General features: G+C 44.0%; 4 protein-coding genes and 1 long non-coding RNA gene across 5 annotated transcripts; 2 read left to right on the plus strand and 3 right to left on the minus strand.

The window, feature by feature from the left end:
• Positions 1-98: 98 nt before the first annotated feature.
• On the minus strand, positions 99-1,322 carry LOC105453914 (probable prefoldin subunit 2). Its single transcript, XM_011696226.1, has 3 exons — positions 1,052-1,322; positions 716-839; positions 99-624 (listed from the first exon to the last, which is right to left on the minus strand). The coding sequence occupies exons 1-3, from the start codon at positions 1,198-1,200 to the stop codon at positions 442-444; spliced, it is 456 nt and encodes a 151-aa protein (XP_011694528.1). The 5' UTR covers positions 1,201-1,322; the 3' UTR covers positions 99-441.
• A 464-nt stretch (positions 1,323-1,786) lies between these two features.
• Positions 1,787-9,338, plus strand: LOC105454049 (E3 ubiquitin-protein ligase UBR2). Its single transcript, XM_011696419.1, has 4 exons — positions 1,787-2,165; positions 2,618-2,836; positions 2,935-8,451; positions 8,850-9,338. The coding sequence occupies exon 3, from the start codon at positions 2,968-2,970 to the stop codon at positions 8,377-8,379; it is 5,412 nt and encodes a 1,803-aa protein (XP_011694721.1). The 5' UTR covers positions 1,787-2,165; positions 2,618-2,836; positions 2,935-2,967; the 3' UTR covers positions 8,380-8,451; positions 8,850-9,338.
• LOC105453993 lies at positions 8,788-11,132 on the minus strand. Its single transcript, XR_974942.1, has 2 exons — positions 11,031-11,132; positions 8,788-10,472 (listed from the first exon to the last, which is right to left on the minus strand). It is a non-coding gene; the product is annotated as an uncharacterized LOC105453993 (long non-coding RNA).
• Positions 11,133-11,341: 209 nt separating this feature from the next.
• Positions 11,342-13,147, plus strand: LOC105455203 (malignant T-cell-amplified sequence 1 homolog). The gene is made up of 7 exons (XM_011698375.1): positions 11,342-11,451; positions 11,577-11,739; positions 11,976-12,128; positions 12,189-12,289; positions 12,370-12,503; positions 12,592-12,659; positions 12,760-13,147. The coding sequence occupies exons 2-7, from the start codon at positions 11,729-11,731 to the stop codon at positions 12,839-12,841; spliced, it is 549 nt and encodes a 182-aa protein (XP_011696677.1). The 5' UTR covers positions 11,342-11,451; positions 11,577-11,728; the 3' UTR covers positions 12,842-13,147.
• Positions 12,883-17,025, minus strand: LOC105455132 (mediator of RNA polymerase II transcription subunit 15-like). The gene is made up of 10 exons (XM_011698252.1): positions 16,542-17,025; positions 16,407-16,453; positions 16,247-16,327; positions 15,778-15,984; positions 15,617-15,701; positions 15,414-15,536; positions 15,158-15,330; positions 14,962-15,063; positions 14,709-14,897; positions 12,883-14,619 (listed from the first exon to the last, which is right to left on the minus strand). Exons 1-10 carry the CDS (start codon positions 16,603-16,605, stop codon positions 13,138-13,140), a joined length of 2,553 nt encoding a protein of 850 aa, XP_011696554.1. The 5' UTR covers positions 16,606-17,025; the 3' UTR covers positions 12,883-13,137.
• Between the last annotated feature and the right edge of the window lie 545 nt (positions 17,026-17,570).

A 17,570-nucleotide genomic window follows, 5' to 3' on the forward strand; every position in this document is an offset into this window, starting at 1 on the left:
CGCTTATATATACACAATTTCTTTCTGCGCGAATTAAAAAAATACACGAGCATCTAATATAAATATAAAAAATATGTAAAAATATCATTTAAAGTTGATTACAGTGGATAAATGTACGAACGTTACATTATTATTTCACTTTTGATGCAGAGATACAAGTAATCCAAAAAAATACCTCATCGCAAAATAATTAATCACAGAGCCTAACTTTTGTAAGACAAAAATATTCGTTTCTTTTTCCTTTTGGGTCAAATATACTTACACATACAACGCTATACGGAACGACGCGTAGCGATATGATGTCGTAAAGCGGTGCTGCATAAAGACTAATTTAAAAATGCATTCAACTCAAAACCGTCGTTACTTTTACAATCCCTGGACTTCACGCGTGTCTCAATATGCCTTATAATATTAAAAAAAAAACGCTTATATTTATTATGCTTAAATCTCAATGGGATTCACAACAATCGCCTTTCTCTTGTCTTCCTTATTATTGTTATCCTCTTCTTGTTGCTGCAAATCATCCTGCCCTCTGATTCTGATGTTGTGCTTTTCCTTGTACTCATTTATCTCGATTCCCTTCTTCGTTACCTGGTCGTTTAAAGCGTCTATCACTTTCATCAACTGAAAACACACGTAAATGTTATTGTAAGTGTATCCAGACAGTCCGATGCTCCGAAGAGAAAAAACGGTAGTGTCAGCATGCTGTCTTCACCTGTTCTTTGTTCGTCACCAGAGCAGGCATCACGTCTTCCACCGTGCGCTCGCACAGAAGCCCACCGATCATCCTGTAGCACTTCCTCTCGGGACTCACATTCTTTAACGTGTCGATAACAATTCTAAAACGTCAGTCGTATTATTAGCGGGACGGCAACGAGTCGCGTTCCTATCGTACTTGACTTAATACCCTCGTCCCTCAATGTCGATCGAAGGATTTCGCGAGGGTTAAAAAAAGCGCAAGCTCCTCTTGCGTTTCGCAGGAGCGTTTTCAATTTGTCGGGAAAACGGGGAAAAGGGCAAGCAAGCGAATGCAGGTTAGGCGGACTCATACTTGTGTTCGTTCAACTCCATCTCCATCTCAGACAGTTTGTTTGCCAGAATCCTCTGTTCATTTCGGAGCGACTGGAACTCTGTCAGTATCTCCTCGGCGGTTTTCTCTCTTTTCGACGGCGTCTTCGCCGGTTTTTTCTCGCTGGCCATATTAGGATTTATCTCGAAACGCGACGGTCCGCACTACAAGGTCTACAAGTATATACAACGGTATCGGGGGCAGCGGAAAGCCAAGGGAGAACAACGTCTCGGAATCGAGGCTATCGAGAGAGCCGTTCGGCCATTTAAGTTTCCCACACTGTTCCGCGGATCTAGGAAATTTCGGAGTGTCACTTTGGTTGCCTATCCTGAGTGTAAAAAGGGCAGCCAACATAAATCTCGTCGTGAAAAAGTGAAAAGCACGAGGAGCGGCTATCCCGGCGTTTTTCGCAACACCGGCAAAAGTTTCAACGAGATTTATGTTGGCTGCCCTTTTTACACTCAGGATAGGCCACCGAAGTGACACTCCGAAATTTCCTAGATCCTTCTCACTTTTTCACGACAAGATTTATGTTGGCTGCTCTTTTTACACTCAGGATAGGCAACCGAAGTGACACTCCGAAATTTCCTAGATCCGCGGGATCTTCGGTCAATTTCGGTTGCCTGTCCTGATTGTAAAAAGAGCAGCCAACATAAATCGTGAAAAAGTGTAGGAAACCTAAACGCCCGCCGCATGAGTCGCACGACTCTCCCGATTCGAGCGTTGGCGTAGTCCTAGCTGACTGCGCAAGCCGCGGAGTGGACAGGGGCTCGCGAGTCGTCGTCACGAGCCATTTTGGTGTATCACCGTCCGGAGCAGCTGTGCGCAGGATAATCGTCGTTCGTTTCGTCTCGCCGCGAAATGTCAACGTTCGCGGCCGCGCGCGGTACGTAGAGCGCGGTGTCGCCAAGTTGATAAACTCGGACGACGGTCGCCCGATCACGTCGGGGCTACGTGGACGCGAGGTCGCCAAACGTCGTTGTCATCGTCATCGTCATCGTCGCGGGTGGTGGCGTGAAACTGGTCGCTCGCGGGGGGGAAACACAAAGAGCCCCGCGAGCGCCTTTTATTAACCTTGACCCGCTCGTCGACAACAGTGAGTGTTTCTCCCATCGACGAAAATAGCGGCCTCGAAAAAGTTTTCGCTTGACGCTTTTAAAAAAAGAAGGACTCTCGCTCGTGCTCTCTCTCTCTCTCTTTCTCTCTCCCCTCGCTTCGTTGAGCATTGACTAATCTGCATGATATATCGCGGACGCATATATAAGCGCGAGGATGCTTGCAGCGCAGTACAGTGATGTGCGTTGCACTCGTGTCGTCGCGCTCTTGGCTTGGATCTCGCATTTCCTTTGTGTATACATATACATATGTATATATATGACACTATATATATATATATATACATATATATATATGTATATATATATGTGTGTACAGCTGTATAGGTAGATGTTAAATTCGCGACGAATATTCTGGCAATATTTAAAGTGTAGGCACCATATTTAAACGTAATTTGGCACATGAACTCACAAAGGATGGTTGTGCTTTCAGATTTTGTGAGCTGCTGAAGCTGGTGATACGTGCAATAGGAATTTATCAAAGTAACTCCACGAGTACTTATCTGAGCCTCTCGGATGAAAGACTTAAGGTTACTGAAATTGTAGCCATGTTTTATAGCGATAAATATTGGCCGAATTAATTGTGTAGACATTAAGATGTGCGCTTGCCTGGATTACATCTACAATCGTTTCTATTGTGTATTTCCTGTTGGTTAGTATTTATATGTATATACATATTTACCTTTTTCCTCTGACGATATGATTTTTCTTTATAATTCATTGTCTTTTCTCTCGTGCTCGCTGTTTCAGTATACATTGCGTGGGAAGTTTAAATGAGACAAAATGAGCAGTGAAAGTACAGAAGAAAGCCAGAGGCCACCTCTGGTCCTTGAAGAAATAAGTCTTGCTTCGCTGCGACCTGTATTCCCAGACACGGACAAACGATGTGTGGATGTGTGGACGGAGAAGATGAACAAGGGAGTGTTGAAAAGTATTAACTTCAGAGAATACTGGCGAATTTGGGTGCCAAAGATATTCAGCCCGGAGCGTAACGGCAACTGTCTGGAATGGATCATCGACGAGGATACGGCGAACAGGATGCTTTTTAGACCTCTGGAGGAATTCATTTGCGGCGGTGATCCGCAGGTGATTCTCAAGGAGCTTGCCAAGATGGACAATCCACCGTCCATATGTGGCAAAATGTTCAAGATAGGCGAGCCGACCTACAGCTGCAGGGAGTGCGGTATGGACTCCACGTGCGTTCTCTGCGTGGACTGTTTCAAACAGTCGGCACATCGGAATCACAAGTACAAAATGGGCACGTCCAGCGGGGGCGGATGCTGCGACTGCGGCGACACGGAAGCCTGGAAGAAGGAGCCGTTCTGCAAGACGCATGTCGTGGGTACCCAGGCGAAGGAGTCGCGTGGTAATAAGCTGCCCGGCGACATCGCGGAGAGAGCGGTGACTGCTTTCGAAGCGTTATTAGAGTACTGTTACGAACTGCTGACTCTGAGATACACTGTGACGTTACCAACGAATCTCTGCATCAGAGATACAGCGCTTTACGTTCACGCCTCGTTCACGCTCGATCAGTTGGATATTTACGATACTTACTGCACTGTGCTCTTCAACGACGAGCATCATACCTTCGATCAAGTAATAACCATGCTCGTACGCGTTCTCAAATGCTCACAGAAGGAGGCTGTGGAGTATGTGACTAATGTCGACCGAGAGGGTAGAGCCGTGATAAAATGCTCGCTATTTCGGGACTGCAACGAGTTGCGTAATGAAGTGGAGAAGTTCACGTATAGGCATAGCAATCGACCGCTTAAGGTACTCGTCCTTCATACTCACATAGTCGCCCATCAAACGTTTGCTATAAGACTGCTCAATTGGCTGCAACAATTTATAAGTCACTGCGAGGGTTTCCGCGTCCTGTTCAGCAACATCGCTCTCAACACAAAGCTACCCGAAATGTCGATTGTCGAGGGCATACTCACGAGAGATTCGCAACTGTGGAAATCCGCTAGAACAGTGTGGCACAGGTTATTCATATACGGAATGCTCATGGAATATGAGAGTAAAAAAGCGCTCGCCATTGTATTCACTTACAATTACGGATCTGTTATGAAGGATTTCATTAAGGACGATCACGATCACTCGTTCTCGATCGTCTCGCTCTCCGTTCAGCTGTTCACCGTGCCGACACTGGCACATTTGCTCATCGCGAAACACGAGGCGCTGTTCAACTTAATGACCACGTTCATGTCCGAGAGCTCCCGGCGATGTAACGCCGCTGGGAAATTGGAGTTCGAGAGGAATACGCCACACCACAACTTCAAACGGGCGCAGTACATACTTTACGATCTTCGATACCTGCTGAGCGCGAAACCGGAGGAATGGACGGACGATCTGAGACGTGGCTTCCTGCAGGGTCTCACGCCGTTGTTCAACCTCTTTTCCAACATGCAGTGCATGGACGCGGTGCTCCGACAGGTCGGACAGCATATGGAGTACGAGCCGGAATGGGAGTCAGCGTTCAATTTGCACATAAAATTATCAGCAGCCATCACGCTGGCCCTGGAGTGGTGCAGCTCGGACCGAGTTGTACTGATCAAGTCCTTCATAGCGCTTCTGAAGAAACTGTACGAACAGAATCCAAACGAGCCGCCGCCGAGCCAGGTGCGAGAGTTGGCGAATCACAGCGCGACGTGCTTGCAATACGACGTGGCATCCGAACCGGTTTCCATTCATTTGCCGCTCTCGAGATTCCTCGCCGGCCTCTTCCTGCATCTGGAAAAATACAATTTACACTTTCAGTCGCCTGAATTTAACAATCCAATGAAACCGACGCCCGAACAGATCATCGAACCCGTACTGACGGCGCAGGCTATGATCTCGCAGGTGCACGCGGGCATGTGGCGGCGGAACGGCTACTCCCTGCTGAATCAGCTGTACTTTTATCACAATGTGAAGTGCCGCAGCGAGATGTTGGATCGGGATATTATTTTGTTGCAGGTTGGCGCGTCGCTGATAGAAAGCAATGAATTCTTGATTCACGTCTTAAACAGATTTAATCTTCTTAATTGGGTGCAACCAGATTTCGAGGTGAACGCCTTGAAAAATCCGGAGGAGGACAGTATGCGGCAGACGATCAACCTAGTGGAGGAGTTCTTGGGCTTGCTCATCACGATCATTGGCGAGAGATACGTTCCCGGAATTGGTCAGGTGACAGTAGACGATCGTCTCAAAAAGGAGATTATACAACAACTGTGTATAAAGCCTCTCTCGCATTCGGAACTGAGCAAGACATTATCGGAGGATATTGTGCATAATGTTCAGAGCGAGTTGGAAAGGGTGATACATGAAGTAGCGGAGTTTAAGAAACCGGTGGATTCGTCGGCGAAGGGTGTGTACGAACTCAATCCGCAATTCTACTCAGAGTATAACGTGTTCTTTTATCATTATACCAAGGAAGAACACAGCAAGTCCGAGGAAGTTCAACGGAAGCGCCGGAAAGCTCAGGGAGAGCTGGAATGCTGTCCGCCGCCGAAGCTGCCTAGATTGACGGAATCGTTCAGCCTTGTAGCGAATCTGCTGCAGTGCGACGTTATGCTTCACATCATGCAAACGGTGCTGGAACGTGCGTTTAATTTCATAGCCAGGAGTTTCTCCGAGCCGCAGGTGCACAAGGTACTATATCTGATCGGATATGCGTTGCAAGAACAGGAATCCGGCTATTATCCTTTTCTCGCGTTTCCCGAACGAGCAGCGAAATGGAACATCTATAAGTTGCTGGAGAATCTGACGAGCAGCCCGCGCATGGAGGCTCACAAGGATCTGCTCACCTGGGTCTTGGCAAAGTATCGTCAGGTCGCCAGTTTGACTGGGAAAGAGACTAGTCCGGCGTCTCTTCAACTCGAGCAGCAGCAGCAGCAAGCGGGCGAGACTGATGCTAACACCAACAATAAAACGGATAAAGAATGGCGGACGAAAATGGCAGCTCAGAAGCGTGCCAAGATCATGGCACAAATGGCAGCTATGCAGAAGCATTTCATGAAGAAGAACGCTAATTTGTTTGAGGTAGCAGGCCAGTTGAGTTCCAGCAGTACAAGTGATCGCGGCTCCGCCATGGATCTAACGGAGGCTTCTTCTCTGGAAGGTACTCCTGTCGCCGTCGGCATTAATCAGACTAGTAGACTATGCGAACAAAAAATGTACACGTGCATTCTGTGCCAAGAGGATCAGATCGTGACGGAAACTGGTTCGGCAATGGTATTGGCTGCATTTGTTCAGCAGTCCACTGTATTGTGTCAATGCCACGGCGATTTTCAAGAACACGATCCGCTGTATCTGTCGGCGAAATTGGGCATGTCACCGCACACGAGCACGTGTGGTCACGTAATGCACGCTCGCTGCTGGCAGGATTACGTCGACAACGTGCTCGCCAAGGAGAATCGGCGGCCCTATAGATCACGACAGCAGGCTAGTTTTGATGCAGAGAACCACGAGTATCTCTGCCCGTTATGCGAGTGTCTCAGTAACACCGTTCTCCTGCTCGTACCGTCCCTAGGAATGCTGCAACCGACCCCGGAACCTCAGCCGGATATCACTTTCGAGACATGGTTGAAGGTAATGGCACTCACGATGGAGTGCAAGCCGAATAGGAAATTTGGCAATGTCATGGAGAAGGACGAGGATAGATTGGAGGATGAAAAAATGGTCAATCCCATGACAGTCCTTCGTCAGCAGGTTGGATGTGCTTGGGAGCCATTCCAGACGCAGTATTCGCGATATGGGCCAAACCTCACGCGAAAGATGGAAGCCATGATCAACATGTACGCTTCACTTTTTACGAAATCCACGTACAAGGGATTTGGTAGTTTCGACGGTGACTCGAAGATGCCTTTGTTAGCCTGGAAGTCAATGTCGTACACGATTCATGCGATAGAGTTCCTGTTGCGCGATCAGGACAAGCCACTGCTGGGTGCCATGACTTCCCGGCAAAGCGACAGTCTCAAGAGCCTCGTGCGATTATCGGCTCTCTTGGGTGCGAGTTTCTCGAATAATGCAAACCTCTGGTCGCAGCGTGATCAAATCAAAACGTACGCGGCGTCGTTATTGACGATACTGATAGAGGCACCGTCCACTGGCCCTAGCATTTTCGACATCGATCCGTTTGGCGTACTGGTGCCGCTTCTCAATTCGCTGCCGAGTTTATTTCACACGAAGGCGCATGAAACGCCGCCAAATCCGCCGCCCATCATCAAAGGCGACGTGTTTGATTCGCACGCGCTCAAGCTCGTGTTCCTGTGTCACATAGCGAAAATCTTGTATACATCCGACTTCACCGACGCGATGGAATTGGACAGTCACGAGACCGAGGACGATGATAACGAGGAGAATGAGAACGTTGTCGAAACCAAAATGGACTTTGCTCTATTTCATATTCTAGGTGTCCACTATGATAAGCAGAGAGCTAGCGACGTGTGGCGACGAGTAGAGGCCGCCTGCCGACCCTTCCTCCGATGTTGCGCTATCTACTTTCATTACGTGACCGACGTGCCGCCGTTGAACGAATTGACTCAGGTGCGTGGTGATACGTACGAGAAACTCTGCCAGTACCTGGGACTGCCCACTACCTGCGACGCTCTGATCTACTCCCATCTGGAAGTTGCCCTCGAGCTGATGTCCGTGTGGCGGAGGCACGCCACCGTTTGGAATCACATGTCGGGCGAGAAGAAGGTGACGATTATCAGGGATCCGTTGAAGGTGAATAAGCTGATAGAGCTGCCGGACGATTATAGCGAGCTCATCAACTCGATATCCCAGTTCACCTGTCCGAACAGCGATCGGGAGGACTCACGTAACCCGACGATGTGCCTGGTCTGCGGCGAGATGCTGTGTTCACAGAGCTACTGCTGCCAGACGGAGATCAACAAGACCCCGGTAGGCGCGTGCACGTACCACGCGAACAAGTGTGGCTACGGTGTCGGTATATTTCTGCGTGTACGCGAATGCGAGATCCTCTTTCTGCGCACGCCTAACCGCGGTTCCTTCGTCTGCCCGCCGTATCTCGACGAGTACGGGGAAACGGACCAGGGTTTGCGGCGCGGTAACGCGCTGCATCTCTGCCACGAGAAGTACGAGCGGCTACATCGTATATGGCTCAGTCACGGAATCCACGAGTCCGTCACCCGGGCCTTCGAGCAGTCCTCGAACAATCTGATGCCGACCCAATGGCAACATCTATAACTCGGTGGGATCTTCCTTACGATGCCACGGATCTGACGTTTAGACAAAAAAAAAAAAAGAAAAAGAACAAATGTGAGAAAAGATTTGATTCTTACGCTTAAGCGAACGTAGCAGCCTAAGTATTGATTGTTGATCGTCCACGATTCGATCCGCGTTTGCATTCGAGATCGACGAAATTAATTTATTCGGCGCGTGCACGAAAGTACGGCTTTGTATATTTAAAAACGATAGATATGTTATTCTCCCCCCGCCCCGCCCCCCCCCTCCCCCTCTTGCCCCGTCTCTCCTCACGTTGCAATTGCCATTTTTAAAGTTTACCGGTAGCGTGGTTTCAGAGTTTACAAAATTTCTATTTTTAGATCGTTTCGAAGTTAACGAAATTTCTATATTATCTGTTACATAAATTAATACGGCTCTGTTCACGTATTTATTAACGAGAGTTTTTACATATGTGTTTTTGTTGTTTATAGGTGCAAATTCGTGACTAACGTGAAGCCCAGTACTCGACCGAATCGTTTTGTTTTTGTTTTTGCGAAAATCTGGGAGTTTTCTGCGTGTGTACAAATGACGGAGCCTGCGGTCTAGACTACTCCGAAGACCTAGAACAATGAGCGAAAGGGCGAATACCATTCACATCCATGTTATCATCGTGTAAAAATCATGAGCTTTTTGACACTTCACATGCAGAATAGCATGATATGATGTATGCTGCGAACGGGGGGGGGGGAGACGAACGCGATCTAATGCAATTTTTATATAGTTATAACTAACAATCGCGAATTATTCTAGGTCGACGAGTCTCTCTTTTTGTTTTCTTCGCGCTCTCGTCCCAATTTAACGTTAATTCGCGCATAGACAGATCGGAAAAATAAAAGATGAAAAGATAAGAATTCGCGATTATCAAATGGAGTAATTTTTAAAGTCTCAGTGGTGTGTGAAATAAATAATACGTAATGTAACGTTTGTTTCTCTCTCTCTCTATCTCTCTCTCTATCTCTCATCGCTAGTCTCTTCTAGATGCTACTGAAAGTGATGTTAACAAGCCGCTCCGAGAGACATCGAAGATCGCTCTGGCGTTGTACTTGATTCTTCGTTTGTTCAACATATGCAATTCAGCAGATTCTTACATCTGCAGTAATCGGATATAGAGGATAATTTAGTAGGATTATTGTTACTAGAGAAAAAAGCATGTAAATACGGAGATTGTAAGATTGATGAATTTAACGAGTTCTCATCGTTCATTTGCGTATATCACGATTCGCTACAAGAGAACAGACAACTTGTAGCGCGTTACTCTAATCAATTTTTATTTTCTTACAATTCTTTCTCTATTCTCTTATCAGGACTCCTGCCTTCGTGATTTACGAAGCGACGCGAATGTCGGAATCGATAGAAACTCATTGTAGCGTATTTCGCGGAGATTATCATCTGCGAACGGAGGACGTGCAATGTTGTTGCGTTCGTCATTACACCCGGAATTGTTTAAACGAAATTACAATGCCTCGTCCCCGCGCGGTGTTTCTAGCAATACGCACGAGAGGTTGTGCCGCTGTACATTAGATCGCTTACTGTAAGACGATAATGCAATGAGCAATTAGCGTTCTGAAATTGCTCTTGAAGATACGTACCTATATATTATATACAAATTACATAATTGTATTTGTTATGAACAGCATTAATTATTAAATGCGGACGTGATGCACGTCGTTAACTGTACATTGATTTAGACGTATTTCTACTGAAACTGCAGAGTGCGAAATAATGATTTCGGAATGCAGTATAAATTATTCGAGACGCTAGATCGTGAAAGATCTTAGTGAATAGACGTGTTCTATAGTAGATATCCTTTCGAATCTCAAACGCCGCAGGATCATTTGTATTAACTTATTGTTAGTGAAAGTTCTGATATCGCTAAAATATAATTCTTAAGGATTAAGAATTTACCTCATACATGGTCTCACCTGGGAGAACATTAATTGAAAGGGCATATAATGCATTATACCGACGCTTTATCACACATTTACTTTTCCCTCGGTTCTTTTTTTCAACTGTAGCTTAGAAGAGATAAGAATGTAAGAGACCTACATATATAGCTAAAAGATTGATTTATACAAACGTTATTTATATTCTTCAGAATTCAATAAATTAATCTTGGAGAGAAAAAAGAGAGAAAGAAGGTCTATCGTAGATAAGAATCGACTATTTAAAATTAATATATATTAATATATATAATAATATATTATTAATTTATAATATATAATTATTTTCCTTGGGAAGGAAAAAAATCTAAATTATAAAATGTTAATTCTTATCTTCTTAAGACAACTTCAATCATACTCCGATAAACTTAATTAACGATTAGTTTATATAATTATCAAAACTAGTGTTTTCCTAACATAACTGCAATGTAAAATTAATCTGTTGTTTGACATGTGAGAAGAAAGATTAGAAATGACAAGCGTACACGTACGTACAATTAAAAATCTTATTATAAGAATCCATTCTATTTCTGTTTAATTAATCGTCAATCGAGTTAATCGGGTTTGATTATATTGAAATCATTTCACATTTCAGAAATACATTTCAACAAATAAAAATTGTTACGTGTATACAATCAGATAGGTATCCAGAATTGCAAAAAAACTGATTACTTTTTTATTAATTGCAGTTCAAAAACTACTTGATGTTTCAATAAATCTTTTTCAAAGAAATCGATTCCGATAACATTATACCTAATTACTTATAATTTAAATATGCATTAAGGATGCCTCACATCTCGTTTTTATTCAGCGAGAAAGTCCAACATGCCAGCGTAAATTCGTGCTCAGAGAAGTCTACCAATCACACGCGTTTGACGTGCTCGTGTATTGGATACGATATGATTTGTCAGTTTCCACGGTCATACGCGATTACGTTTGGATGGGCCTGAAGATAATCGCTCGTATTTATTCATATATCGTATGCATTTAGATATTCTATTCTTGCGTATGTGCGAATGTGTGGTTATGTTCGGACTTAACCTCGCCAAACTTTTGCATACACAATTAAGAGAAGGAAAGAAATTGCAGAGCTGTACGTATAATTTTCTTGAGAACAATCAATAAAATAATATGAATAATATTAAGAAAACTAACCTAAAGCTGAAAATTTGTAAGTGTTAATAATTTCCATAAATTAAAGTTGCTCGTCACTTTTAGAGAAAAAGGATAGATATGTATGCATGTTGACAACAGCTAGACATCATTGAGGAAACATAAACGAGATAACGGTCTCGACGTGGATAACCGGCTGATTGAATGCATCGCCCGGAAGCTTTCAAGACAGTGGTGTGTTACGGAAAACCGAGAAAATGTTTAAGAAGTACGTGTCGCTTATATAATAAGTAAGAGGAGAATGTTTTGAGCAGTGGGTACATTTAAACAATTTAAACATATTTTGTGATAAAAAACGTTCAACATTTCTTTTTCTCAACGAGAATATCAGTTCCGACAAACATCGGAATTACTAAAGTTTCTATTATAATGTGATCATTGCATAAATATTCGTTAATTAATTTCTGTTCGAAAAGTCACTTAAATTCATACTAATCACGTTAGATTCGACGAGAAGGACAGCGTTTCTGGCGTTCAGCAATTGAAATCGTCCGTGCAGAAAGGAATCCGTGCGAAGCTCCTGGAGCTGTATCCTCATCTGGAGAGCCACATAGACGTTATAATACCAAAGAAAGACGCTTTTCGCATTGTGAAATGGTGAGTCGCCATATGTCGCGAAGCTTATTCGTCGTTTAACAATTTTCTTTCTTTCGTCAGCCACGATCACATAGAGATCATAGTGAATGCGGCGGGAGACTTGTTATTCTTTCGCCAACGTGAAGGCCCCTGGATGCCTACTTTAAGATTACTACACAAGTGTAAGTTTCCTCACTGACTGATTGAATGAAAAATAGAAAAAAAAATTTCAATTTTATCATAATACATACATTTCTTCTAGATCCATTCTTCCTGCCGATGCAACAAGTTGATAAAGGTGCCATTAGATTTGTTCTTAGTGGAGCAAACATAATGTGTCCTGGTTTAACGTCAAAGGGCGCAAAGATGATGACTGTGGATAAAAAAACGGTTGTCGTATCCTTTTAAATGCAATCTTATAAAGATTCTGATACATTTACTTTATTTTTTCAATGAGATACAAATCCTTAACTCGATATGATAGGCTGTTATGGCTGAGGGCAAGCAACATGCGTTAGCTGTCGGAATCACAACATTGTCAACAGAAGAAATGTAAGTTAAAATAATTTCCTCAGCATACACTTTTAATTCTACATATTTTATTTCCCCAACATACATTTTTCATCCTACATATTTTATTTCTAATTTGTAGTATCAAAGTGAATAAGGGAGTAGGCATCGAGAACTGTCATTACTTGAACGATGGACTTTGGCAAATGAAACCAGTGAAGTAAGACTGACTGTACAGTGGATTCAGGATGTAATCAAAGAGCCATTTTGCATACAGATGTCTTTTATCCATTTTTACTTCGCCATCATTTCATGTGGAACAATTTCTGGACAATTTTTGTGTCTACACTGTTACGAGTAGTAATAAAATCAAGTTTCTCATACTACATTATATTTTTATCATATAAATTAAAGAATTACGCCTAACGAGTCTGCTGGCGCGAGGATATAGAGATAAATATAGCTATAGATATGCCGTGTAAACGGAAATCTAGAATAGCGTTTGTAAAATAAAAAATATTTAAGCGGGACCTGCTTTAGCATCCACCTGACCCTCTTGATTCTCCGGCGGACCGGGACGTTCGCTCTCACAGTGTCCCGGGGGTGCGGAGTACGGAGAAGGATTGTTGGTATCGGGCGCGGGTGCGGGAGCCACGGCGGCCGCCGTACCGCCCGCGACGTTGGCACCGACGTTATTATTTTCAGGAGGAACCGTATGAGGTGATTGCGGATGGTAGTGCGGGCTGTGCGGACTATGTGGACCGTGGCCATGCGGTCGACCCATCGGATGGGGTGAGTATTGCGAGTACGGCTGGTGATAGTACGGATGAGCGTATTGCGGATAGGGTTGATGATACGGCTGTTGCTGGGAATAGCTGTAAGTGGGATGCGGCGGTCTCGGGGCTAGTGGAACGTTTTGCGGCTGTTGCGGACCTGGTCCGGACTGATACTGCTGGCCGTAAGCCTGATTGGGAGGCATCATTTGCGGAGCGTGCGGATTCGCCACCGGTCCCTGCGGCGGCAGAACCTGTGTGCTCTGAGTACCTTGCGCACTCTGATGCGGCGGCATTGAGTGATTCGGCAGCATCCCTTGCTGGTGGGGATTGTGTTGAATGGGCACTGCGGACGTGGACACCGGTGGCATGTTCGGCGGAGGAATGGAATTTGCGGTTGCGTTCGCGCTAGCAACTACCGCTGCGACCGCGGCCGCTGCCGCGGCTGTTGTGGTTGGTTGTTGAGGTGACATCACTGGAGGCTGTTGCGGCTGCGGTGATGGTTGTGGTTGTTGTTGTTGCTGTTGTTGCTGCTGCTGCTGTTGTTGCGGCGACGGCTGCTGCTGCTGCTGCTGCTGTTGTTGTTGTTGTTGTTGTTGGGGTTGCGACGGTTGTGGTTGCGGCTGCGACATAACTTGATGCTGTTGGGGCGGCGGCGGTTGATGCTGTTGCGGTGGCGGCTGATGCTGCTGAGATGGCTGCGGCGGCGGTTGATGTTGCTGCTGCATCGGTGGAAGAGGCTGATGTTGTTGCGGAGGAGGCTGATGCTGTTGTTGAAGAGATGCCGGCTGATGCTGTTGTTGAAGAGGTGCCGGCTGATGTTGTTGAAGAGGTGCCGGTTGATGCTGTTGTTGAAGAGGTGCCGACTGATGCTGTTGTTGAAGAGGTGTCGGCTGATGCTGTTGTTGAAGAGGTCCCGGCTGATGCTGTTGTTGAAGAGGTGCCGGCTGATGCTGTTGTTGAAGAGGTGCCGGCTGATGTTGAGGCGGTGGCGGCGGTGGCGGCGGATGTTGGAGTGTTTGCGTCTGTTGCTGATGCGGATGTTGTTGAATCGGATTGACGTTATTGCAGTACATCCCGGAGTTGGTCGGGTGATTAATATTTGATGGCACTGCTGCTGGTGCTTCGATCTTACTCTCGATATATGGAGGTGACATTTTCTTGTTCATTTCAATATTGGATTTTTCGGTATTGTTAGATTTTTTCTCGATCGAATCATTATCGGAAACCTGTACAAACAAGACAATGTTAATATTTCTTTGTACAAGATTTTAGTTGTGTTAATATCTAACATGTAAATGTTATTTTGTATTATTACATCAGGTTGGCCCTCCTCATTAAGTGATGCAGGAGTTGGAGTTGGAGTGGAATTTGGAGTAGATTCGCTAGATGCTGGTCCATCTGAACGATTCTCTTCAGTTCCTTTTAGTCTTTCTCGTCTAAGAGCTTCATACTGTCGTTCTACCATTTTGTTAAAAGTTTCCTCATCTACCGCTGGTTTGCAATGCTAAAAAAGAGAATAATTATATTTCTTGCAATATTATTTATCTCTTAAAATGAATCTTTTATACCTTTTTCAATTCTTCTTGAAATATTTCACTAGTTTCTATGAATTTACGTTTCTTGGCCTCAAATTTTTCTTCAATTTGTTGCAATTCGGCTTCAAGTTTTTTCTGGAACATTCAAAATATAATATTTCGATATAAGATTGCTATAAAACACTAAATATATGTTTATTACTATAATATAAATACACATCGATTATACCTGATGCATAGTCAAGGATTGCACTTGGCGACGTAAAACCTGCATTCTTTGAGTAGTAACTACAGAGCGAACATCGGGGACAACTGTATCGCTGAAAATCTCGTTAATAAGCCGATGGTTTCGCGTATAACGCGAATACGCCACATGTTTCACAGAATATCCATCATCTTGATCTGTCAATCGAGTACAAAATTACTATTGTAATGAAAATACATATTTAATAATAATTATTTATAATAATGATTAAACTATATACCATCTTCATCTTCAGCTGGTAAAATATCAATCCTTCTATCCTGAGCCGCTTGACTTTTGCTACTGCCTGATGAACGTTCATGACTTTCTCGATCGTCATTACTTTGCTGTGCTGCACACAATGCTGCGTACAGAGACATTATAATATAAATGATTTAGCCTTAGGTTTTCCATGAGTGTTAAAACTATGTTTGTTACACCTACCAGACTTTCCACGGTTCTTAGCTGCGATATAAGCCAGATATGCAGGTGAATTGTGATAAGTTTTCAAACTTTTTTCATATTCCACCTGTATTCAACAATCAAACATATAAATAAGTGAAAAAATTGTAGAATTATATAAAAATATAAAATGCTTTAAGCACCTTCTCAGCTTCGTATTCCTCGATGAACTCTGTCTTATCTTCCTCTGGCAAGTCTCTCCACATTTGTCCAATAATCTTACCAATTTCCCATAGTTTTAACTCGGGATTCTGAGCCTTAACCTGATCCCATACCTTCCTGCTGTATCTCATGTATGGCATAAGAGGTTTTTCTGGTGGCTTAGGTGGTTTTGGCATACGAGAGTCAGCCTAATGACAAAAATTATTATACGTTACAAATAAAATCAAGTTTTAAAAAACGTTTTAAAAAAAATCAGAATAGCCATAGAGTGGCACACTATTTTATATAATTAAATTTGAGAGCGTTTTCTATGATCACGGCTGGATCTCAGTACCTAACAAATTCTAGAATGCGCTCTCAAATTTAGTTGTGTCTAGTTTAAATTATAATTATTATTTTATATAATCTATCCCAACTATTTTTTAATTTTATTTAATCACATATACGTACATTGGCATTTTTTCCAACTTTCTGGGGTGTGAATCCTGGATGACTGTGGGGAGTTTGTACAAATGGGCTCTGGGTATCTTTCTAAACACAAACAGATCGTTCCAATTAAACGCAAATCTCCAAAGAGCGTATTTCATCGTCCAAGTGTTTGCCTACTTACACTATTCGTCGAACTGCTCGAGCTCCCACCGGACGCTCTCATACGTTCTGCACACAACAAAATACATTCAATTTAGATACTCCAAAGTTAGACCGTCAACTGCAGGAAAAGTGCAGAAGAATTAATTGTACTTACGGTTAGAGGCTACGATGTTCGACGTAGCTATCGCGACTTGCTTGTAATTCGCTGGCAATGCCATTTTGTATTACGACACTTGAATAGGAGTAGTTTCACGGCGAAAACAAAGCGAAGATCTCCGCGATATGCTCCTGACGTCGACGTCAAAGGCTCGTTCTCACCGACCTCAGAAATATTCGAAAGTGAAGTACGTTAGCAAATAAAACCCTTTACAGCACGCTCGACCGGTTGACGGGCGTTGCGACCATTGACGACGCACACCCGCTTTGAGCTTCAATGCAAATAATGAGCCACCGTGATTTTTTCGGGTAACCTCGAGCCGATAATTCGTAACAGGACGCGCGAATATCTTGATATTCTCGTTGAGAAAACTCGCGGGAACTCGCGGAAGAAAAGGAAGAAGCGCTTTTCGTATCCGGCACGTATTCCTCGCACTTGCATCCACCGTAGACACTGATCCCCTCTCCCCTCCCCTTCTGAAGTGAGTGGAGTGGAAAGCCAAAGTTGGCTCCAAAAGGGCCTGGCGGGCGAGCCAATGGCAGGAAACATTCGATTGCACGCGCACGACTCGGTTTCTAAAGTCCCTAGAGAGAATCTATCGATTTATTATCTTGAGCGCCCATTGGTTAGTGTCGCCGGTCGCGTCGAAATTTTATATTTTCCTCTATTCCTAGGAACTTTTGAAAAACTGTCATTTAGATTTAGGTTGCCTGCTCTGTTCGCGAGAGTGGCGAGACTGGCGAGTGGCGACTGACGATGGTGGCTGAAAACGCGGAGGTATGTCCGTGCATATAGGTTATGATTCTCTGCAGTTTCCCGAAATTGTTGTTTTGAAACGTCTTTTCTAAATGTATAAGCAAAATTTTGAATACATTGTGACAACGTGATTGCACAGAAAATAAAGTAAGATTTCAATTCGATTACATCGAATTTTTCTTTAAGAAACGCTGAGATTTTTACGTTAATGGCAGGTGATAAACTCTTTTTTTTGTTGATTGTTATGAATGTTACAAAAAATTGCTCGAG

This window comes from Wasmannia auropunctata, unplaced genomic scaffold (genome assembly GCF_000956235.1).
Source record: "Wasmannia auropunctata unplaced genomic scaffold, wasmannia.A_1.0 LD336116.1, whole genome shotgun sequence".
NCBI lineage: Eukaryota > Metazoa > Arthropoda > Insecta > Hymenoptera > Formicidae > Wasmannia > Wasmannia auropunctata.